The sequence below is a fragment of the Lactuca saligna genome, chromosome 1, assembly GCF_052625555.1.
Source record: "Lactuca saligna cultivar CGN05327 chromosome 1, ASM5262555v1, whole genome shotgun sequence".
In the NCBI taxonomy this organism is placed as follows: Eukaryota; Viridiplantae; Streptophyta; class Magnoliopsida; order Asterales; family Asteraceae; genus Lactuca; species Lactuca saligna.
This window is the reverse complement of record NC_136417.1, coordinates 11,755,821-11,781,304: the sequence shown is the minus strand read 5'-3', so window position 1 is coordinate 11,781,304 and position 25,484 is coordinate 11,755,821. Positions and strand designations below refer to the sequence as shown.

At 39.5% G+C, this 25,484-nt stretch overlaps 1 protein-coding gene and 1 non-coding gene across 2 annotated transcripts; both read right to left on the bottom strand.

Moving 5' to 3' along the window:
* Nucleotides 1-820: 820 nt before the first annotated feature.
* LOC145027910 (small nucleolar RNA R71) lies at nt 821-927 on the bottom strand. Its single transcript, XR_013675671.1, has one exon. It is a non-coding gene; the product is annotated as a small nucleolar RNA R71 (small nucleolar RNA).
* Nucleotides 928-15,019: 14,092 nt separating this feature from the next.
* On the bottom strand, nt 15,020-16,825 carry LOC145007098 (uncharacterized). Its single transcript, XM_078966105.1, has 3 exons — nt 16,149-16,825; nt 15,974-16,059; nt 15,020-15,619 (listed from the first exon to the last, which is right to left on the bottom strand). The coding sequence occupies exons 1-3, from the start codon at nt 16,498-16,500 to the stop codon at nt 15,335-15,337; spliced, it is 723 nt and encodes a 240-aa protein (XP_078822231.1). The 5' UTR covers nt 16,501-16,825; the 3' UTR covers nt 15,020-15,334.
* Nucleotides 16,826-25,484: the final 8,659 nt, after the last annotated feature.

The following is a 25,484-nucleotide window of genomic DNA, read 5'->3' as shown; positions in this document are numbered from 1 at the left end:
ATTGGTTATTTATTTTGCTAGCTTATCTTAGTTTAATTTTTGTTCTGTTTGTCACAGAGTTCACGACGTGAGATTTAGTATACTCACGACGTGAAATCTGAGAGTTCATTTTTTAGTTTTTCTTATTTTAGTCCAGTTTTACGTTTTAGTTTAGCAAGTTGCAGGAGTTAATGACCAGAGGCTCAAACACACCATTGGTGCCACCATTAGAAGATCCCGAGTGTGCAATTCACAAGAAAAAGACGCCTTTGCAAGAATTGAAGTCAGCCTTCTCTAGGAAGTCGGGAAAGAAGACAGGAGAGTCAAGTTCATCAGTGAAGCACGAGAGCAATCTTGAGCATTTGGATCATACACCCGTGCAAACCGAGTACGAAAGCGATACCGAGCCAAAATTTGAAGAACACACGAGTGAACCCGAGAACGAGCCAAGGAACGAGATGGAAGCTATTGAAGAAATGTCCATGGGAGCTTACAAGAAGCGGATCCGAGAAGATGTGGATCCCGGATTATTCCAACCCGCAATACCTGCCAATGCCACATTCGAGCTGAAGGGACATAGATTGACTGCGCTGAAGGACATCCCATTTTTCGGGAAAGACCACGAGGATGCTTTTAAGCATCTAGATGAAGTCAATGACATTACAGATTACTTCAATGTCCCAAATGTCAACAGGAACACAGTCTTGCTTAGGATGCTACCGTCACTTTCAAAGGAGCTGCTAAGGAGTGGTTAAAAGCACTCCCACCGGGTACAATCACCACTTGGGCTCAAATGCGTGAGCAATTCCTAGACCAGTTTTGCCCACCATCCAAGATAGCCAAACTCAAGAAGGCAATAGCCAACTTTGAGCAACAGCCGGGGGAGTCACTGTACGAAGCATGGGAGCGGTACAAGGGCTTACTCAGAAACTGCCCGCAACATGACCTAAATGTGCAGCAAGAGATGTCAATCTTTTATGATGGGGTCAATGTGATGACAAGACAACTCCTTGATTCTCAAGGACCGTTGACAAGGAAAAATCCAAGGGAGGTCAAGGAGCTAATTGAAGAATTCGCGAAACACTCCCGTGAATACCATAACCCGAGGCAAGATGGAAGCAAAGGCGGTAGAGGAGCCCAAACTGAAGAAATTGCAGCTGTCATGGCCATGCTGAATAACATGGATCGCAGGATAACACAAATGGACCAGTCGATACATGCCATAAGAGTGGGGTGCGAGTGATGTAGTGGTCCACACTTGACCAAGGACTGCAACGTGGATGAATTTGGGAACAGAAAAGCTCAAGTGTGCTACTCTAATGGGGATAAGTTTGATGACGACTGGAGGAAACCGAAGAAGGAGTGGCTGCCATATGAAGAGTATAAGAAGCAAAAAGAAGAGAAGTATAGGCAGACAGGTCGAGGCCTCTATCAAAAGGAGCAGCCACCAGCCGAGAAGAAACCCGACCTAGAGACCATTTTAATGAAATTTATGGAAGCATTGGAAAAGCGACACAAGGCCACGGATTACGCTATCATGGAACAACAAACATTGATAAAGAACCAACAAGCCTCCATCCATAACCTTGAAGTATAATTTGGTCAACTAGCCACTTTAGTTCATGAAAAATTGTCCCCGAAGAGTCCCGAAGTACAAGCCCAATCTCACGTAATGGCCATCGATACTGAAGAAGATACAATATCTGAGTTCTTGGAGGCGTTGGAAGGAGAACCGCAGCAGCCCAAGAAATTAAGGATAGAAAATGGAGAAAGTGCTGAAACAGGCTTGCCACGACGTGACACTCCTCTGGCCACGACGTGGCGCAAGTCTGAGCAAAAATCCTTTGAGCCTATTCCAGCTTATCATCCACCTATGCCATTTCCCACCCGCGCAACACTTAGTCAACTGGAGAAGGAACATTTAGAGTTTGTGAAGCATGTGAAAGGGATTCCAATTAATACTCCCTTTGTTGAATCCTTATCCAAAGCTTCCAAGAACCAGAAATTACTGCAAGACTTGATAGATACGCGAAGGCAATTAAAGAAGCAGTCTACAGTGATTCTAAGTGAACAAACTTCAAAAGTTGTGTTGGGAGAAACAACAGAAAATATGGGGGATCCTGGATGCCTCACTCTTCCATGCGAGTTTGGGAATAAAATGAAGGTTAATGCTTTATCCGATTCCGGGGATAGCATTAATCTAATTCCTTTTTCATTTTATCAAAAATTGGAGATTCAGAAGATGAAGGCTACAAAAATGAAGATTCACATGGCGAACCGTTCGGTGACACAACCCCGAGGCATATTGGAGGATATTTTGGTGAGAATTGGAAAATTTGTTTTTCCGATAGACTTTGTAGTCTTAGACATGAAAGGAGATCCGGATGTCCCGATAATCCTAGGTCGGCCATTGCTCAACACTACTGGTGCCCTTGTTGACATACGCGAGTCTAAGCTAACTTTGAGGGTTGGAGATGAACTAGAAGTCTTTGGAATAAAGGATGACTTTCAAGAAAATAAAGAAGAGGTGTTCACAATTAATGAAGAGAATGAACTAGAAGAACTGGAAAAGCTTATGGAAGAAGAGATAAAGGTAGTTCATCAAGTCAAAAGGACAAAATCAAAGGCATCTGTTCCATATTTGATTGAAGTCATAACTTACAAGAGCCCGCCTTCTTGGGTAAGCAAAGAGGATGAGGAAATAACAAGTGATGAAGAGGAGGTCACTTCAAGAGTTACAAGGCCGGTGGTGAAAGCATAAGAGAATGACATAAAGTACAAGGAGGAAACCAAGGGCACAAAACGCAAGCTTGAAGAAAAGAGAAAAGCTAAAAAGGAGAATTCAAAGAAGGCGTATAAAAGGCGAGTTCAAGCTTACAAAAGGCGGTTCAAGGAACAAAAGATCTTGGTGGAGGACTCTTCCGAAGATTCAACGTAGAAGGTACGGAGTCCAGCTCAAGACTCCAAGAAAAAGAAGCGCTTCTCAGGAGGCAACCCGAGTTTGGTTTGCATTTTCTTTTTTAAATTTTCTTTTCTTTCTTTTCTTTTTAATTAGAAAAGACATCGATTCATCATCTAAAAAACCGGTAATTAGTAGAGAATTAGCTGTAGGGAACTTTAAATAATGAATGATATACAAAATAATTAATTAATATGATAAACATTATTAAGAATTTTGCATCTGGCAGTTTCCACGACGTGGGCATAGCCCAACCACATCGTGGGCTAAAAGGAATGCGCGATTGAAAAACAATTTAAGGTCCACGACGTGGGCATAGCCAGCCACGCCGTGGCCTTTAAAAATCAGGGGGGACCATTTCCTTAAAACCCGTTGACCAATAATTCTCATTCCCACTTGAGGCTGCTGCACGAACGGAAACATTATAATCCCACAGCCAATTTCTTATTCTACTTCCAATTTCCTTGCAAGATCTTGCCAATTAATCTATTTGGTACGTGTTTTACTCATTATTTTGTAGTAATTCTTCCAATTTCAAGTTTTCATGGTTAGGGTTTGTATGATTCACGAAATTGGTTGAATCTAGTGGTTGATTTTAGATTAAATATCCCTTTAATGGTCATAGGAACAAACCCCAACCATTGATTTTTGTAGATATTGCATGCATATAGACTGAGTCACAATCTGTGACCGACGCGACCCACGACGTGGCGCAGCCTGGCTACGTCGTGACTTCTGTGCACTTGTTTACACTGTTTAATGTGTTGGTTGTTTGTTGTTTTGGTTTGCTTTGTTTGCAGAAATGGGACCACGACGAGCTGTTCCGCAGGAGGAAGACCCGATAGATGTCGCAAGCATACATCCTTTATACCAGTTTCCTCAAAACATTCCTCGACCGTTGCTAACAACCTACGAGAATTGGCTTGGATGGTTATACAATAGGGAGTTTGCAATAGCCCCAATTATTGATTGGGGATGGCTAGGTGGAGTGGGAATGGTAGCGGAGCTGGGACGTTATTGGTCAAAGACTTATGTTGGAGATCAATTTTCGTTCACTTGTCACGGGTAGAGGAATTTATTCACCATTCAAGAACCCGTGTACCGGGAATTGTCGGTAGAATTTTTCTCTACCGTATGTTTCGAAGAACGCACCCTTGATGTCACCTACAATAGAGCACTTGTTTTTCGTTTGGGTGGTGTATATCGTGAGTGTAGCCTTCGGGAATTTGCTTGGCGTATGGGGCTCTATACGGAAGTGGAGACGCAATCTCCGTTTTTTATCCCTTTCTTGCTTGGATGTGTGCGGAATTTTTCTCCGGGTACTTTGGATGTGTAGTTTTGGCGGGGCATTTCTAACCATGAGTACAACACTCGTGACTCGAGTGAGTCACAAATTTGGAATCCTGTTTTCCGATTTTTGCACCGCCTTATCACGTTTTCAATCAATCACAAGCATCATGGTGATAAGGTCCCCATTCAGAATCTGTTTTATTTATGGACTCTTATTACCCCGGGGGTTTGCTGTGATTTACCTTATATGTTGGCGAGGTTTATGGGGACGAAAGCGGCCAATTCTAGGCCCGGGAGCCCGATTACTGGGGGACATTTGGTTACTCGCCTGGCTAGGTCATATCATATTTTGACCCATGACTTTGTGAGGAATCTTACTCGGTTCCCAGATACAGACTTGACCATTCAAGTCTTGGGTGTGATGCGAGCGGTGGTGAATATCGGGGGTCGTTTTATGATACCACCAATAGATGACGAGGAAGAGGAGGTGCAGCCGGGATAGCAACCACCAGCCAAACCAAGGCGTCGGAATGTGCGGGCTAGAGGTGAAGTCGAGCGAGAGCGGGCTGCTTCGCAGTATGTGCAGGGAGTGCCCACCGACGCTTTTCAGAGTCGGGTGGGAACATATTTGGATAATCTACGGGGTCATGCCATTTACCATACCCAGCTTACCGAGGGTATTTATTCACATTTGGGTGTGACCCGACCACCTGCTATGCCACCACAGTATCCCTATTTTCCGACATGGGAGGAGCTATGGCGTCCGCAAAATGATAAGGCAGGGCCAAGTGGAGCACAAGATCAAGATGATGATTGATTTGATTTGATTTTTTTTTTGAGTAGTTTTTTTTTAGTTTGACTTTGGTGTGTGATGTAAAACCTTATTAAAACTATGATGTTACTTTTTGTTTCTTTTGGGTTGTTCTAACTTTTCAGATTAGCGTTGGAATTCTAAGGAGCATAGACGGTTAACTTTCGAGTCGTGTTTGTCTAGTCAAGGAAGCTTAGAGTTGTGAGTCAGAACCCACAATTCAAGATAAGTGTGGGGTATATTAGGAGAGAGGTTTTAGTTGGGAAATATATTTGCATAGAAGTGTTGGACACCAGTTAGCCATTGGTCAAAGCTGCTAGAGTAAATAAAGCAAATAAGTCATTTTCTATTGATGCCCAGTTTCCACGACGTGGATTCCTTATGCCACGTCGTGGCACTCTTGCAGTTTGTAGTAGTTCAGCATTTTGGTGTTCGCGGTTTCAACCCATATCACGACGTGTCCAGATATATGCCACGACGTGATCCAGTTTATCATTGCCACATTTTTCCTTACAAATACCCACTTTGACGAATTGAAGTTTCAAGTCCTGTTCGTGGTTTATTTACATATTCAACCAGTTCTACACCAAGTTTCTATTTTTGGAAGTCCAATTGCACATTTTCACACTTTTAGAGATGCTCACGCCGCTATTCCAGGGGAGTCTGTTCCTTTTTCTCCCTTTTCTTTAATTTTGATTTGTTTTTATACATACAATGAGGGCATTGTATGAAATAAGTGTGGGGTAGGGGTAGAAAAAGTAAATTGCTAGAAAATTTTGAAAATTCAAATTTTTATTAATTGAATCTAGTAATAATAATTTGAGCTATAATTGCTAGTATTAGGAGGTTTTCTGCGGATGGATTCGGAGGGTTGCATAAAATGAGCATTGTTCGGAAAAAGTGGGCAAGTGTTTATGAAGATTGTGAGTATTTAAAGTATGGGGGGGTACTTTAGGAAAATTTTAGACACAAATGCATGCGTTGAGGTCTCGGCATAATGGCTGAACTAGAGTCGGATTGTTCTGTGTGGTATTAGTAATTAAGAATTAAGTTTGAATTTGCTTGGGGGCAAACAAAGCCTAAGTGTGGGGTATTTTGATATTGCCGTATTTATACTTATTTTTAGGCAATATTTAAGTACATTTTTGTTAATAAATTGATGATATGTTTAGAATAATGATACTTACGAGTTTAAATTGTTATTTTCAGTTAATATAAAGGATTTTCGAAGAGAGGGACCAGAGGTGACAAAATGGGGAACATGGGAGGCTTGGAAGACAAGAAAATAATAAATTCACGACGTGGCGGTGAAGCCCACGACGTGGCATGGGTGTTCCAGAAGATAAACATCACGACACGGAGGATTTCCTTGAAGGATACGATTTACTTGAAGCCCACGACGTGACGCGGTTTTTTTAGGATTATATAAGTCCTCCTGATTATTACGAATAGGGTGACTTTTGGCAGAAGAAAAGGAGTTCCAGGAGATGTTTCAGAGCAGAAGAAAGGTCCTGGAAGAGGGATTTCAACACCAAAAGAAGTAAAGTTTTATATTTTAGTTGATTATGAACATGTCTTTCATTAGTTTTAGCTGTGTTAGTTTAATTACTATGATGAGCAGCTGAATCTAGCTACTCTTGCTTAACTAGATGAAGCTTTGAACTTATGAATAGTTATATCTTTATGGATTAATTTGAGTTGGTAAGAATTGTTTGTGTTTGATTTGTATAACCTAGCATGTTATTATTTGTTTATCTAATTGCTAGATTGCATGTTCTGTGTAGCTTAGTGACCATGAAACTGCATGAACTTGTTTACCTAATAATTTAGTGAACATTAAATTGTTAGAGCTAGGATTGACCAATCTTAGTTAGTAATTAGACTGAATAAATCTTAGCTGTGCTAGAGAATGTGAATTGTGACCATAATTGCGTTTATACAACAAATCTTACATAACATATTTACATTCATAATTAGTTATGTGTTTAATTATGTGTGAACATACATGGTTTGACATGAATTAGTTACTTATTGGTAAGATAGAACTAAATTACTAATATAACTAAAAACCAACTTAATAACCCATAATCATTAGCTAGCCATAAGGAAGAAGTGGATTCAACTAAGCAAGAGTGTGTTTTTATTAAATTTGATTTAAGTTCATCTGATCTTGCAAAACCAGATAAAACCCCTTATTAAATTTGTTAATAAATTAGGTTAATTTAATAGTAAGTAGATTAATTAGTAACACCGTTCCCTGTGATCGACACCCGACTTACCTAAGCTGTACTGTAATCTGACTAGGTATACTGCCTATAAGTGCATAGTTAGTCTAAGTTTGTTAGGTTATAAATATTAAAATTAGTGGGTACTTTTGTGCACATCAGTTACCTAGGTTAAATTATCACTAATTCTTAGTTTATTATTTCTTATGACTAATGATAGTCTAGATTCCTCAACAATCCTAATGTCTACATCAAGATCTATCAAGTATGGAGCAACCGTGTAAGATCATATTGGAGGTAGGGTTTGTTTGGTATACATAGTATACTGTTTGGAACTCTCAGTTTAAACACCTCACTATATCTAGTCTAGACATCACTCCCGTAATCAGATCAATCAGCAATATGACTTGGAATCACTGGCAAATCTTATTTATAACATCATAATAACGTTTATGAATATAAATATATGTTGCACTGAAAGTAATATAAGTGTAGCTTCACTTATAGATATTTTCCTGACATAAGTCTGGAAATAGAACCGGTAGAACTTTGACTCGATAGCTCTTGATTACTGGGCTCTCAGGGACCTCAGGGCTTCGCCAAAATAACCTAAGTACTAAGAATACTAGGGATAAAGAAGTAGAAATTTCGAGAGAGAATTGGAGAGGTGTGGGGGAAAGAATGAGCAGAAAAAGACTATTTATAGGAAAAAAATTTATAGGCGTGTTGCGCCTCTTAGAGGTGCCCACCATTCCCTTTGTACGAGATGATCTATTCATTTACTGACATGTATCCCTCGTTGGCTGGTGCTGTATGGCAACTTCTAGAAGGTCACGTCGCACCTTTTTGCGTGTGGCACACTCGAGAAATTTCAAAAATCCATAACTTCTTCATACGAACTCTGTTTTAATGTTCTTTTTATCCATGTGTATCTACGGACTAGTTCTATAATTTTCATTTAGACTCCGTCGGCTTATTGTCACTTTATTTTTTATTTATTATTTTAGAAGGCTTAGACTGCTAATTTCTGTTTAAAATTCATATATTTTTCGTCGGACATCCGTTCTCAACTGTCTTTATATCAATGAACTCCTATTGGCGAGATCTTTGACTCTTTGTTAGATTGTTTCTGCTAACAATCAATCGATCTAAAATTCGATTTCTGTGCTAACACAACTGTGCTGAAACTTTGAAAAATCATAACTTCCTTGTATGAAGTTAGATTTAGGCATTATTTGTATGTACTCTCTCAATTTTATGATTACTACGACTTTTGTTTAGATTTCTTAGACTAATAGGCAACTTATCTAAATTTCACTATTTACGACACACTTTGCCGTATCGAACTGAACACAAAACTTCAAACAATCATAACTTCTCCTACAAAGTTAGATTTTTGCGTTCCTTATATGCCTATCCCCAGAATCCTCATCAAAACTATTTTAATGTCGGTTAAATATTCTAACAATTCCTCGCAAGAAATGTAGGCGTTACACATAACCCTAGAGTCAACGTACCAATCCGGTGACTGAGCAAAGATGCTACAATTTGATTTGAAAGCTCTAGTAAGATTAGCATCAATATGGGTGGTAGCTTGTTGTTGAAAAGTAGCAATTTTAGGATAAGTAAAAGGATAGTGTCTATCAGTTTTGCATAATCGACAATGAGGAGGATGCCTACCACGTCCTTGACCACCAGAAAAGGTACAACCTCTGTCGCGGTCTCGAGATCCAGATCCCCGGCTACGAAAAGATTGGTGTTGAGCATTGAAGGATGCTGTGGTCGGAACAGAACCATGTAGAGAAACCAAAAAAAGTTCATGGTCCTCGACTCTAGAGAAAAGGTCTATGAAGAAGGATGAGGGTAAATAGCCCGTGGTGCGGTGGAGAATGTTTCATAGGCTAGAAACCAGTGGGTTTTATCCATATTATCAACATGATATCCTGTGACTATAAGATGATCACACAAAGATTTAATTTTTTTTTTTTTTTTGCAAAATCAGACACATATAGAGTATATTTATTTAATTGACAAAGAGCATCTCAGAGATTCTAAGTGCGTTTAAACGAAGTTATAACTGTATGCACATTCAAGTGTTATCCATAGGTCTTGAGAAGTTTGAATACCAATAACCTCAACCATGGTTTCCTCTGTTAGAGAGGTTTGCATAAGAAGCATAATTGTCTGGTATTTTTCAAGCCATGATGAATCTGAAGGATTGGGAGATTCCGTGCCTTCAATGATAAGAGTTTGAGAGGGAGAAAAGGTAGAACCATCCATGTGGTGAAGAAATTTTTGATAAGAGAGAAGATGATAAATTCGATTTCTCCATCCATGATAGTCGGGGGATTAAAGCTTAATAGTTAACATATGAAGAAGAGTGGTCATTGAAAGACCTGATTTAGTAGCCATGGAACAACAACAAAAAAAAAATAGGAGGCATGGGTAGGGTTTTTGTGAAGAAAGGATCTTTTTATTCCGATACCACATAAAAGGTATTAACCGATTCTCCTTTTTTTTGATGTTTTACAAAGAGTTATAACCATATAAATACACATACATGGAAATACAATCAATTTAAAATAAGGGGAGATTATCCCTTCTCGTTACATGGTGTATAAAAAAGAGACTAAATATGAAAAAAAGTTTGTTATTTTCGTAAATGGACCTTGTGGCTTTCCGGATTTTGGGTTTAGTCCATAGCTTTTTTTGGTCTCATGGAAGATTTATGTGGTTGCATTTTTTATTGTGGTTGGTCTCTGCCCATATGAGATGACTTATTTACTTTATTTCCATCTTTCTTTATTAAAACTATTTTAAAGAATAATAAGAAATAAATAAATAAATACACCAACCTCATGGAAAGTTATACCCATATTGTTGTGATATATATATATATATATATATATATATATATATATATATATATATATATATATATATATATATATATACTAGCCGTTTACCCACACCAAGCGATGAGTGTGACAATGGTGGTTGAATGCTGAAAGATGAATTAAACCGTAGAAATAGAAACGTCAGCGATATATATCCAAGATTTGTGAACAGAAATTGCGAGATTTGGGGAAATACGGAGATAAGGAATGAACCGGGTCAAAATAGCCTAAGAATAGGGGATAAGAGATTTGACCTTTTCAACTGTTGACCATATATACTCTACTCTTTTTGTAATGCATAAATTGATTGTACAAATGCATTGTATGTTTGTACGACTTAAAATTCAGCATTTGACCAAAAATGCTTTATAAGGTAATTAAGATATACAGAGAGCGCGCGCGAGAGAGAGAGAGAGAGAGAGAGCGAGAGCGAGCGAGAGAGAGAGAGAGAGAGAGAGAGAGAGAAAGAAAAGATATGTTGACATGCATCTTCTTGTTTATTGCTACTGTAAAAAAGAGAAATGATGGTGGTGGCCGGAAAGCTGGTGGTGGATATCGGAAAGATGATGTCGACATGTCTTTTCTTTTACTTTCTTTCATTTATTTTCATCTGCAACGTCATCTTTCTGATCGTCATCATTATTTTTCTAGTCACCACTATAAGCGTTCTGGTCAACACCCCCATTTCTCTCTTTATCGATAGCAATAAACAAGATGAAAAGGCATGCCGATCTACTTCCACTTTTCTATCTCTCTCTCTCTCTCTCCCTCTCTCTCTCTCTATATATATATATATATATATATCATTATTATATATGAAAACCCTGTTTTCCTCTTTACTTTAAATTTCAATTTCCATGGTCCACTACAACACACGTAACCTAACTACAAAAGGACGCAACTGATGATAACTTACCGTTTCTCCATCCTCCCAACGTTTGCCAATATCCATACAACGTTTCCAAATCCAAATGGAAACGACACATCGATTTCCTTCCCGTCTAACCATTCCCGATCCTTTTTCCGTCCAAAAACCCCCATATCTTTACTGTATCTCATCCTTCCGGTAAAAGCACGTAAAATTATCATAAATGGCAGTTTCCTTAGCTTCTCTTCCTGTTAATCTTCCTAAGCCCAACCACTGTATATAAAAAGGTAACGACTTCCTTCTATTCTCTACTTTCAACAGTCTATCTTGGATTCATGCTACGCTTCTTTTCCATCTTTTTCTTCCGGATGAACCAGAAAATTAGGGCTTTATTGTGATTTCATCAAAGATTATCCCCACCATACGCACCGATAAGCTTTGGTGTCTCTTTATTTTCAGTAAATCGAGCGTTAAAATAATGATAATTTTACATGACTTCAGTTATTACAAAACCATTATCTCTATGACAGTATTATTGATTGGACACCAATGATCACTGAAAGCGTTCCAAGTTCAAGAACACATGGCTAATTCACTCTTCTCCATCTCTCTTTTCATATTTTTTTTTTTAAAACCGTATGTCTCTCTGTCATCTATCTTGCCATGATCGCTTCTTGTGTTTATATTTATGTAGTTTTCTGAATTGGGGCAACTTGATCGAAGGAAAGGTTGGTGCATCTCTACGCCAATATTATTGGTTTCCAATATGTTGTGTTCATTCACACTCAAAATTGGACGCTAACAGATCACTGAACACGTTCCAGGTTCAAGATCATATCACTCTTCTCCATCTCTCTTTTCATGTTTATTATGAAAAAACCCATACTACTCTCTATCTTCCATCTTGCCATGATAACTTCTTATGTTTATATTTATGTAGTTTTCTGAATTGGGGCAACTTGAATGAGAAAAAGGTTGGTGTAATATGTTGTATTATTACCCTTTTCACTAATCCCTAACTTTTGTGAAGATTACATGTGCACTTCAAATTATTGACAATAACCATTTCATTGTTTCATAAATAATGAAATTAACATAATCCAATTGTATACAGGCATGACTCAAGTCATTTAGTGGTCTGTTACTACTGGTGAAAACAATACAACTTTATTGGTCTGTTATATGTTGTATTCATTATCTTTTTGAAGATTATGAAGCTCCATTTAACTCTCATATATTTGGCAGAATGGCCAATTGACATAGGATAAAGCTTGCTTTTATACATCTAAATTTGTAGATTATCTTGGATACATATATTGTTCAGATCCCATACATCAATACATTAAGTTAATTCAATGAAAAACTTTGTATTATTTTGTTGCAATGGATAGCATTGATAACCATAACAATAAACTAATTGTCACATGAAATTTTTTTTAATAAATAATGCTGATAACATGTTAATGACAGTTAGAGAATATGTTTCTTCCATCAGATGTACACATAAATATTGATGATTTTGGTAGTGTAAAGCCCATGTAAGTTATCCAAATAACAGTCCTTCTAATTGCAGCATCAGTTTTGATTTTTTTTTTTCAATTATTCCAATTTAGAGTAAACTAAATCGTAAAAAATGAAGCATGATACTGATCCAACAAAAAGACTCGATACAAGCATGACGATCATACTTCATTTAAAAACTATCCTTTCTTAAAGGAATGAATTGACATAATATAAGATCACAAAGCCCTTGGAAACTTGTATTCGAGAAGGTAGATACTTTTGGTTAATATGAAAAATCTTTACCTTCTATTCAAATATGTTTCATGATAATAACAAATTAAATGGATATTGCTGAGTCTAGAATATAGTTCTAACAATTACTTGGTAACATTTTATGTAAAATCTTTTTCTTAATATGATATTATAATAAGATGTAATATTAGGAATAATTCCTATCATGTTAAGGAGCAATTTATGTGTCATTATGGCAAAGATGAAGGTGAACTTGCAGAATTCAGTGAGTGTCTATTTTAACATAAGTGGAAATTTGGACTATTGCATAACACATCTGTTATTTATTTAGACAATAAATGTTATGTTAATATTTTTTTTTGGATATTGTTGACTATAGCATCTAAACAAAAGATCATTAATTAGTTTTAATAGCAATATTTTGTCCTAAATAACAATGCATTTTTTTGTTTGATTTGGATTTTTACGTGTGTTCAGATGTTTGTGGAAAGTACATGTGGACAGAGCCTCATTTGTTACTAACTTACTAAGGAGGCCATGGTGGTGTTTGAGGCCTTAGGACTAGAAGTTAGTCAAAATTCCAAAAGTTCTTTTCATTACCCCGAAATTAACAACTAATAACCAAGTTCTGCAAATGATACTTATAATTAAGGTCCCCTAAATCAAAAATCCAATTTCAAGAGCTGCCACCTCATCCTAATACCAACGACTTGCTTCATTCCCATAATTCTTTGCATCATGTTTTACATTGAAAATCCATCTATTTATAGCATTTTACTTTCATTTTTTTAAAGCTATTAGTACAATATAGATTAGATAACAGTAACAAAATACATTATTACCCTCCTAGGGTCGTACTTAGCACGAGCCTCAAACTTTTCTAGTATATATATATATATATATATATATATATATATATATATATATATATATATATAATCAATCTAAAAAGCCCTCCACGGTATGCCTTTTCTTGCTTATTGCATATGGGTGGGTGTAAACATCACAAAATCCAAACATGATTTCAACATGGATGAGGGAGTTACACACCATATGAGGCTATGCACACGAACATGCCCTTGAGTCAATGCACACAAACTTCCATGACCATATGGGCCGAGTAGTAACATAATTTAAAAATGTGTTACTATGTTACACACTACATCTTACACATGTCTTATTAAGTCAACACAACTCAATGATTTTCCGTTTTATTCTTGATATCACCATCAGCTAGTAAAGCTAGTGGGTGTGGTGCCACACTTACCATAGTCTACGTAGGCGTCATATTTGTTGTGATATATATATATATATATATATATATATATATATATATATATATATATATATATATATATATATATATATATATATAATAAACCTTTCAAAATACTTTTTTTTTTTAAACTAAAATTTCATTTAAATAGAATAATAATTAAGATTTATAAGTCAATGGTTGATTTTGTAATTTTTGAAAACTATTTATGGAGAGAGAATTTAAGATGGGGTACGTTTTTCTTAGTAAACCAAAACCTAAGGACCTTTATGTCAAATCTGGAAAAATTTACTAAACGCCACTTTGTCTCCATTTCCCCAAATCATGCACTCTCTCTCATCCGCACAAATCTACCCAGTTGCCGAGCAGGATCATTCCAAATATATTTTAGGCCCAGGGCGAAAGAAAAAATTGGCCTTTAAAATACACAAATATCATCAAGTTTTTTTTTTTTTTATAATAACTCAATAATTGAAAGAAAAATCATTGTACCATCCTCTAAATATATAACATTTTCCATAAAAAAATTTGGGCCCTTTTAACATATGGGCCCTAAACAGTCGTCCCTATCGCCCACCCTCTGGAACGGACCAGATGCCGAGGGCTCGGCCTGTGTTCCATGAGGTAGCCGAGTTGGTTGCTGAGGCCATACCGTCTAGCCTAAAGAGTTTAAAAGACAAAAAATCCATGAAACACTCTGCTAAGTTCAAATTTGATGCACGAATTAGTGTATACTTAATTATTTCGTGAAATGATGCAATCTTAAACCATATTATGTTTTTGTAATAGCAGTTTGACAAAAAGAGTAAAAAATGTAGCTTTTTCTAGGAAAAGTATGCATAACCTAGAGAGAATAGATGATAATTATGATTAAGGAATAAATCATCAAACTTTGTTTCTAACGATGATACTATTTTTCCGAAAATGTTTGTCGGATTCCGGTTTGTATATAAAGAATATTACACAAGTCTCTTATATGGTGTTTCTTATAAACATGTGTTATCTTTCATGGTGTTTACATCTTGAAAATTTTACCCATAGGCATATAAGTATTTTTTCTTGATTTTCCATTACTTTGAGGTCGATCTTGTGGATCCAAATCCATATGGATTGTTGGAAATTTTAAAAAGGGGATGTATATATGGAATTCATTTGTAATACGATCCATGGACATATTTAAGGTTTGTTGTTTCAATGAAAAGTTTACCATTCGGGTGTGAAATATGACCCCGAGGGGCTCACAAATGTACATATTGGTATGAAACTGATATACATTAAGCCAAAAGCCAAAAGTTTTTGTGTCTCTTTGTTGTAATAAGATATCCCCCATGTCTCTTGTTCTTTCTCCTCACTGCAATCGTCATGCAATTTGCATTCTGGATGCAGTAATCCACTGCCCGGCTTTTGCTTCGTTTTCCTGCCCACATTGTTCGTATTCTCCACATCATTGACTGCTTTCGTTGCCCTAAAACCAACAAGGAAACGTGTTCTTGCTTTGCTGCTTCGACTATAGTTGGACCCTTTTCCTTCCCTTGTCTCACTTCTATCTCAACTTTCACCTATTTTTCACAAAAAAAACCAAGGTACTTTCACTTATTTGTATGTTATATCACTTTCCATTTTTTTATGTTACTAATTTTCTTATTCCCACTTTGAAAATTTTACCCAGTTGTAACATATTTTCATTTTTTGTCTTACTAGAACATTATTTTGAAAAATCTTTACAGCCATACCGATGTCGGATGGATATTTCAAAGTACAATGGTAGAAAAGGAAAACATAAAAGTAGAATATATATAATAAACAAGTAAACAACTAAATCAAAGTATGTCGCTATCTGTTTGATTAACCCAATTAGGCATATGTAAATTATAGACATACATATGATCAAGTTCATAAATCATTGGACTAACCTCTGGCCTCTTGATTTGAAGATTTTTCTTCATGGAGCAAAGATGTTCATAAACTCTTTGATTCACCTCCCCACTTGATTTACAGCCTGAAAACATTTAAAAAAAAAAAAAAAACAAATCAGATACGACTTTTTTTACCCCAAAAAAAAAATCTTTAAAAAGGCTTAAATTTTACCTAGTTTTGAAGCAGAGGCGACATGAAGGAGAATCACGGTGTCCTGATTTTGAACAGTATGAGTAAGCGCCCATTGAAGAGCACCTTTAGCTTCGATACTTGAATCAACTACAACCATCACCTTATTCCCACACCCATCATCGGTTTCCGTTTCTCCCTTCAACATCTCACGGCTGATATCAAAATTCAGTTCACCGCTGCTGTTTTCACTGCCGGAAAACGCCACCGTCTTCACACCATCATTCAATCGACCCAAACTGTAGGATTTCTTGTGGCGTGGCGATGGTGAACGAACTTGAACACGAGCCCTCATTGAATTGAACCCACCGAGTTTGCTTTTCACCCTCATCATCTTCGGTACTGTTGAGATTGACAGACATTAAAAGTCCTTATATACCGATTCAAAGAGTTTAATTTCCTGTGTGTGTATTCAATGGTGGGCCCTGTGTTTTCGAACGTGGACAACATAAAGAGCTGGAAGGTTGTTTCTTGGTGATTTAATTATGCTCGTTGAATTTAAGGATATGATTCTTCCGTGGATGAAATCCAGATGTTGGTGATGCATTTAGCACTCAATTATGAGGGATTTGGGGATTTTAAGGCGATCTGCAGGGATATATAGAATATGGTTGGTCAACTCTACATGCCACATACCAAAGTAGACGTGCAGAAGAGTATCCAATGGTTCATTGAACATGAAAGTACAAGTTGTTTGAAATTTATAACATACTTGTTATTGTTATTTTTGTGCTGCGGATGTTATTTTAATAATTAAATTCATTACACTAACGTTCTACATCTTCGTGAATCTATCAGCAATACATACATCATTATCCATATATAGTTACGATGATGCAAAATGCCAAGTTGGAAAACTTGGTGAGATATACAGGGTTTTTAACCCACAATATTATAATATTTAATTATATATTTTCCAGCTTTCAAATAATTCAATTACCTCACTCTTGTTATTCTCACTTACTAATCTTAATATGGTGATGTCGAAGGATCTATCTTAAAGGACCTTTATCTGCATTCGGATATAATTCCTAGAGGATCAGGCATAGCAATATGATAATACTTTGGGTAAACACAGCAACACAACAGTACATTAGTACTTTGGATAGTCACTAAAGGCATGACAGTATAATAGTACTTCGGTTTAGCATGACAATAGAATAGTACTTGGGATTGACATGACCGACATAACTTATTATTTTTCACAATCATACTAACCTATCATGTCTACTATCACACACGGCTCTAGCACGGCCTTCCGTTTATTATCTCACTCGACCCATTACTACCTATTCTTATTATTAAGTAAGGTGTAGGTAGTTTAACCAAGTAATAACTATATCATATTGTACATATATATTAAGCACATCAAGGTAGCACACATAGCATTTAAGCGATTAGAATCCTTGTATCTACATGTAAGTTTGAAAGTAACAATCTACTCACTTGATAACAGTAGATGATTCGAGGTTAGGGCATCACTTTGCCTTAACACTTTTCCAAAATACCTAGATATACATAATGCTAAGTCTTAGTATAGTTTCATTATCTTGGTGACTATAATAATTATAGTCACGATTTTGCAAGAATCCCAATGTCTCGTGATATATTGTTGATAAGGGATAACCAGGTAGAATTATATCGGAGGTAGGGCCCGTTTGATATACAGACTATACTATTTGAAAATCCCGCTCTATACACCTCACTAAATCCAGTTTAGAAATCATCCCCATAAGTAGATCAATCTTTGATATGACGTTGGAATCACTGAAAAATCTTATTTCTAAATTCATAACAACGACTATGAATTTAAATATAAATTACACTATAATAAAGTTAGGGTGTAACTTAACTTATAGAAATTCCTTAGACAAAGGTACAGAATTCGCACTGGCAGAGCTTTTACTCGAAATCTATTACTTTTCGAGCAGTCAGAGGTTGCATGGCTTTGTCAGTATACTAGAGCTAAGGGAGAATAGGGCTACTGTAGAGCAAAAGTCGACAGAATGACTTGTAGGGGTGTGAGGAATGATTTCTATACAGAGTGGTATTTATAGGGACAAAAAAATAATATAAGTCGCGCCCTGACAAGATGTATGCCTCACACTGGCCTGATCAATCCTCTATGCATTTGACACGTGTTCAATTTCGGCTGGTGCTACATCGCCCCTTTCTAGAAGGTATGCACGTCACATCACTGCGCACGAGTTTTTTTTTTTTTTTTTTTTTTTTTTTTTTTTTTTCAGATTTTCAAAATTACGTAACTTTCTCAGACGGGCTTCATATTTGACATTCTTTATATCCTGTAACACCCCAATTCTGGTATGATATTTATATTCTATTTATTGTTATTTTTCTTCAAGTTTTAAGGGGGGAATCGACGAGTCGGTAGCTGGACTCGTTGAGTAGGGTGACGATTTCGAGCACGTTTAAGTTGGCGACTCGACAAGTCCATATTCCGGACTCGGCGAGTCCGCCAGTCTGGATGAAACCCTAATTTCAAGGGTTTGCACCCTATTTAAACAACTTTTGGGGCCTCAAGTCAGCCCCCATCACCCTCAGAGCATCATTCTTGAAACCCTAGAGCCCTCTTTGCATTTTGTGTGATTTTGGTGTGTTCTTTGAAGATTTTGATAGATAAAGGAAGGTAGATCAAGAAGAGAAGAAGGAGATCCTAGATCCTTGAGGAATTTCAGAAGAAAGTAAGGTATATCTTGGCCCTTTTTTGTTTCTATGCTTAAATCTCCTTTTTGAAGCCATTAAAGCCATTCTTGAACCATTTCTTAGCTTAATAGTAGCATAGAGGACTCATAGAGATTATTAGTCTTCGGGTCTAGCTAGATTTGAACTCCAGAAGCTTAGATCTAGCACCTTTATGGATCCATTTTGCATGAAAGCTCTAGATCTACTATTATAGTGTGCTTTGAACCTTAAAACTTTCATTTGATGTTATTCACACGTAAAGTTGGAAACTTTACGTGTAAATCAAGTCCCAGGAACCCAGATCTATTAATGGTATGGAATGGTTTCAAGCAGAATCGAGTATATAATGTTTGCATGCATACGACTCGACGAGTCGTTCTTCTGAATCGGCGAGTCGAGTCGTGAGTCCCCTGTGTTTCCTTTTTCGAGTTATGCCGAGTGGAACCAGTGAGTGAGAGGTGGACTTAGTGAGCTAGAGGGTTAGACTCATTCGTGGAAGAACTCGGCGAGTCCAAGGCCATCTTCATACTTCAAGAACAGACTCGACGAGTTGTTCATACAACTCGGCGAGTCACAGCTAGAATGATCATCTGATGAAGGAGAACTCGACGAGTTGTTCATACAACTCGGCGAGTCGGATGCAGATTGTCGGAGTGTTAGTAGCGAAGAGGAACTCGTCGAGTTTGCGCCAAAACTTGACGAGTAGTAGCGAGTGGAATCAAGAAAGTAAGAGTAAGGACTCGACGAGTTGGCGACCCAACTCGACGAGTCAGGTCAACTGAATGTTGACTTTGACAGTTAGGTTGACTTGGACCAGGGGTAGGAGAGTCATTTTACCCTCAGTATTATTATTAACATTATTTGATTGATGGTGCCCATGGATATTGTAGACGGGGTGAAACCGAAGACGCAGCAGACAGATTCCGGAGCAGTCCTTTCAGCAGCTAGGCTACGAGGTGAGTTTCCTTCTAGTAGGAACGGGTCTAAGGCCACAATGCCGACCCGTTTAGTTAGTAGTAGTTTCCGGACTTCGGTCCGATGCAGTTGTTAGTGTGTTTGATGCATTCGTGGCTCAAACAGGAATTATGTGTTATGTGTTCTGGGCTACGGCCTGACGTAGTATGCAGTATATGAGTTTATGATGATGTGTGTTATGCTAGTTGATATGTGTATATGTTATGCTATGATCAGTTAGTTCCGAACTTCAGTCCGATTCATTCAGTTCCGGACTTCGGTCCGATGCAGCTAGTTCCAGACATCGGTCTGATGCAGGGGACAAGGTCCCAGTCAGTTCCGGACTACGGTTCGATGCAATTTCCGGGCTTCGGTCTGATGCAATGGGCAAGGACCAGTACGTGTTTATATGTTATTGTATGGTATGTGGTAGTTTGGGGGAGCTCACTAAGCTTTGTGCTTACAGTTTCAGTTTTGGTTTCAAGTGCTTCCGCAAGTAAGGGGAAGAGCTCGGGATGATGGCATCGCACACACCACAACTTCAGTCTTTATCCTGGGAGTTTGTTTTGATTCGTAGTTTGATTTGATACAGTTGTTTCACGACATTTTATTATGAGTTGAGATATTTGACATGTGGTTTTTATGATATGACAATTAGTATATGATTTTTATTACTATTTAAACAAAAAAATTTGGTCATGTTTTAGGATGTTACAAGTTGGTATCAGAGCCTTGGTTTGAGGGATTCGGGCACACTTCCGGGTGTGTCTGAACTCAAACTAAGGAAATGGTAAAAAAAATTTCGAAGGAAAGGAGTTTTAGAAAAGTAAAAAGAATTTTTAAGAAAGATAAAAACTTTGAAAAGAGAAAAGGGGTGTGGTGCATGCGATCATCCGAGCTCAAGTAAGTACTCCCAAATTACCCATACAAGTTATGTTATGAATATCAGTTTCAATTTCAGTATCAGTAGAACAACATGCTAGTATAGAACTAAAGATCTAGGAGGATGCCTTATATGTCTGCTTTATGTGTTTCAGCCTTATAAGAATTTCATGCTAACATAGAGTAGTCAACAGTAGGATAGCCTGTTTAGGTTATGCCTGATAATATGAACTTAGCATTGTATGCTAGTACAGATTCCCTCTTATGAGGATAGAATTGCTAGAGTGGTCTCCTATGTCTGAATGTTGCTTGCTTTGTGCTTTGTGGGACTCTAAGTGATGGGAGTTAGCCATTAGGTGAATGCGTGACGTCACATGGGAACAAGGTTGAATAATCTCAGAGTGCTAGATTTAGCCCTATTGTGCAGCTCTTGTCTGAGTATAACCATTGTAGGGATGAGTCTTTTACTTGAAGGATTATCTGAGCCTCGCCGCATGTGATGGTATTCAGGTGATGGCTAATTGGCATCACAGGGAGGCTTTCAGCAGCTAAGGATTGGATCGGGTATAGTCAGAGAATTCCCTAGGGCAAGCCTAGGATGAGAGTAGCAGAGATCATTAGCAATAATAGTAACTTGGTGGAGTCAAGGCAGTACTTGAGGAAAGTACGGATAAATGTGGAAGGTAGTATGGGCCCGTACTACTGGAAGCAAAGGATCCGTACTCGAATCAAGGAAAGCTGAGATGAGACCGGGAAACTTGTGGTAGTAGTGATTCCTTGAGATATATCAGTGTTCCTGAGATTTATTATGTTGTGTTTTAGAATGGTGGTATTACGCCCTAGACCGGCAGTCGGCAGTTCAGGTGCCGGAGTGGGATCAGGATCAGGCCCAGAGGCCGGGCAGATGGATGAGCAAAACCAGGGAGTTTCTCTCTTCATAGATTACTCGCACCATACTTGAGCAGACTCCTGTGATCTTTGGTTCGATCAAGGAGGGTATCTTGGAGTTGATGGATGAGAGACTGAGTACTTTCCGTGCTGAGGTAGCAGCCATGATGGGGTCGCACACGCTTACCTTCAGGGAGTTCCGTGCATGTGGATCTCCAGATTACCACGGGGCGCGGGACCCCATAGCGAGCACCAGATGGTTGGCAGATGTGGCCAACGCCTTCCACACTAGCAGATGTCCCGAGGGGGACAAGGTCAGATTGGCGTCTTGTCTTCCGAAGGACATGGCACAGGATTGGTGGGAGGAGATTGGTCATGCCATCGGGGATGACGCAGCCTTGGATGCCATGACCTGGGTAGACTTTACTACCAGATTCAGAGCCGAGTTCGCACCGGTTATTGAGGTGCAGCAGTTAGCACGCGAGTTTCAGGATCTTACCCAGACTACAGAGACAGTGGCGGAGATTACCGCCAAGTTCAGGGAGAGGACTCTTCTTGTTCCTCGGTACGCAACTGATGAGGAAATGAAGAAAGCCCGTTATCATGAGATGCTGCGGAGTGATATCCGCCAGTTCGTGAGCCGGTCCAGCTGTAAGACGTTGGATGACATGATTGCTAGGGCTCGAGAGAGGGAGATTGACCTTGAGATGGAGAGAAAGAGGAAGCTGGAGGCGGCTCCAGGTTCAGGGAATTTGGGCGAAAAGCCCAAGGGTTCAAATCATAGAGCTAGGAGTCAGCAGAGCCACGCTCGGTGTGGCAAGTGTGGGAGATTGCACGACGGGGCGTGCAAGGCAGGGAGTGCCGGCTGCTACAAGTGCGGCCGGACTGGGCATATGAGCAGAGATTGTATAGCCACTACTACTACCGTTGCGGCATCAGATTTGATTTGCTTCTAATGCAATCAGAGGGGACATAAAAAGTCCCAGTGTCTGAGTTTAGCGGCATCGGGGAAAATGTAAGCACAAGCTCTTGCTACCCTAAGGATTTCAGATGGCCGTCAGGGCCGAGTCGAGACGCCGGTGGCGAATAGTAGGGCTTTTCAGCTGACAGCAGAGGAGACGCGAGCGACTCCTGATGTGGCGGTGGGTATGTATTTTTCCCTTATCTCAGTATTTATTTCTTCATTGTTTCTTATGGTTATATGTTTTGTATAGGGTCATTCTCGGTGAACGACATCTCAGCTACAGTATTGTTTGATTCGGGAGCTACCCGATCATTCGTCTCTCTTGCACTTAGCAAGAGATTTAGCAGAGCTCCAGGGGAGCTAGATTGTCCACTTGAGGTTGAGATAGCAGCTGATAGGACCGTTAGGGTGGCAAGGGTGCACAGAGGGTGTTCTCTGCAGTTATTCGATGAGCAGTTTCCGGTGGACTTGGTCCCTATTCCCCTGCGAGGGAATAAATTCATAGTAGGCATGGATTGGCTGAGCCTAATGGGGTGGTGATAGATTGTGAGCTGCAGTTAGTGAGAGTACACACTCCCAGTGGGGGAGAGTTAGTGATTCAAGGAGAGAAGCCACATCGCGGGCCAGTTATGTGTTCAGCAGCGAGGGCAAGACGCTACTTTCAGCAGGGTTGTGTCGACTATATTGCCTATGTTTCAGATGCCCAGGAGAAGGGCAAGATGACAGTTGATGATGTTCCGGTGGTGCGAGACTACTCGAATGTATATCCGGAGGAATTGCTGGGGGTACCTCCTGAGAGACAGGTTGAGTTCGGGATTGATCTAGTCCCTGGTGCGGCTCCGATAGCCAAGGCACCATATCGGTTGGCTCCCCCATCGACGCAGGAGTTGTCTACGCAGCTACAAGAGCTGCTGGACAAGGGATTTATCAGGCTGAGTAGTTCGCCCTGGGGTGCACCGATTTTATTCATGAAGAAAAAGGACGGGTCGCACCGTATGTGTATAGACTACCAGGAGATGAATAAGGTAACGGTGAAGAACCGTTACCCACTTCCGAGGATAGATAATTTGTTTGATAAGCTTCAGGGAGCGTCTTGGTTCTCCAAGATTGATTTACGCTCCGGATATCACCAGATGCGGGTCAGAGGCGAGGATGTGCAGAAGACCGCCTTTAGGACCAGGTATGGTCATTATGAGTTTGTGGCAATGCTGTTTGGGCTCACCAATGCTTCGACCGCGTTCATGGACCTCATGAACCGCGTGTGGAGGCCGATGCTGGATCGGTCTGTGATAGTATTCATAGACGATATCTTGGTGTATTCCAAGACTCAGGAGCAACATGAGGAGCACCTGAGAGAGGTGCTAGAGGTTTTGAGGAAGGAGAGACTTTTCGTGAAGTTCTCCAAGTGTGAGTTTTGGTTGCGCGAGGTACAGTTCCTTGGTCACCTCGTCAACCAGGAGGGTATTTTGGTAGATCCGGCCAAGATTGAGGTCGTGATGCAGTGGGAGGTTCCGAAGTCTCCATCCGAGATTCGGAGTTTCATAGGATTGGCAAGGTATTACCGGAGATTCATCCACGATTTCTCCAAGATAGCAGTACCGCTCACCCGACTGACCAAGAAATCGGTAGCGTTTCGTTGGGGGCCTGAGCAACAGGTAGCGTTTGAGATCCTCAGGCAGAGATTGTGCGAGGCACCGATTCTTACCCTGCCAGAGGGAGTGGAGGATTTTGTAGTCTACTGTGATGCCTCGATCATAGGTATGGGAGCGGTGTTGATGCAGTCAGGTCGTGTGATAGCTTATGCCTCGAGACAGTTGAAGCCTCACGAGGCTAATTATCCTACACATGATTTAGAGCTGGGGGCAGTGGTGTTTACCCTCAAGATTTGGAGACATTACCTTTATGGGTTCCGTTGTACCATTTACACGGATCACAAGAGCTTGAGGTACCTCATGGATCATCTAAATCTGAACATGAGGTAGAGGCGATGGTTAGATGTGTTGAAGGATTACGACTGTGAGATCCTTTATCACCTAGGGAAAGACAACGTAGTGGCCGACGCCTTGAGCCGCAAGGCAGTAGCGGCCCCGATCAGAGACATTTGTTTGAGGATGACGGTGATTGCTCCATTATTGGAGCAAATTAAGGAGGCACAGGTAGTGGGCCTCAAGGAGTAGAGACAGAAGTGTGAAAGGATCATGGGCCGAGTAGCTTCTTTTGACTATGATAGTAGAGGATTGTTGACCCTCCACGGGAGAGTTTGGGTGCCTTACTGGGGCAGAGTACGACAAGTGTTGATGGATGAGGCCCATAAGTCTCGATTTTCCATTCATCCAGGGGGTACGAAGATGTATAGAGATCTTCGACCCTATTATTGATGGCCCTGCATGAAGCGGGATGTCGCCTGGTATGTGGAGAGGTGCCTGACCTGCAGGAAGGTTAAGGCAGAACTCCAGAGACCTCACGGCAAGATGCATCCATTAGACATTCCGGTGTGGAAATGGGAAGACATTACCATGGATTTCATCACGAAGCTTCCCAGGACTGTGCGTGGAGTGGATTCTATATGGGTTATTGTGGATCGGTTGACGAAGAGTGCTCATTTTATACCGATCCAGGAGAGCATATCAGCAGAAAAGTTACTTGATATTTATGTGAGGGAGGTGGTGGCACGTCATGGAGTGCCTGTTTCAGTGGTGTCAGACCGAGATGTCCGTTTTACTTCCAGATACTGGAAGCGGATTCACGACGAGATGGGTACTCGTCTCCATTTTAGCACCGCTTTCCATCCTCAGACGGACGGACTGAGCGATAGAACGATTCAGACCCTCGAGGACATGCTGCGGGCATATGTTCTAGACTTTGGTGGCAGTTGGGATACGTACCTTCCGTTATCGGAATTTTTGTATAACAACAGTTACCACGTG

Excerpts from the sequence above, each read along its gene's own strand:
- LOC145007098 (XM_078966105.1), bottom strand. The coding sequence starts at position 16,500 with ATGATGAGGGTGAAAAGCAAACTCGGTGGGTTCAATTCAATGAGGGCT. Across the intron at positions 16,060-16,148 it reads CGCCTCTGCTTCAAAACTAG|GCTGTAAATCAAGTGGGGAG; the intron begins GTAAAATTTAAG and ends AAATGTTTTCAG. Across the intron at positions 15,620-15,973 it reads TTCAAATCAAGAGGCCAGAG|GTGAAAGTTGAGATAGAAGT; the intron begins GTTAGTCCAATG and ends TGTGAAAAATAG.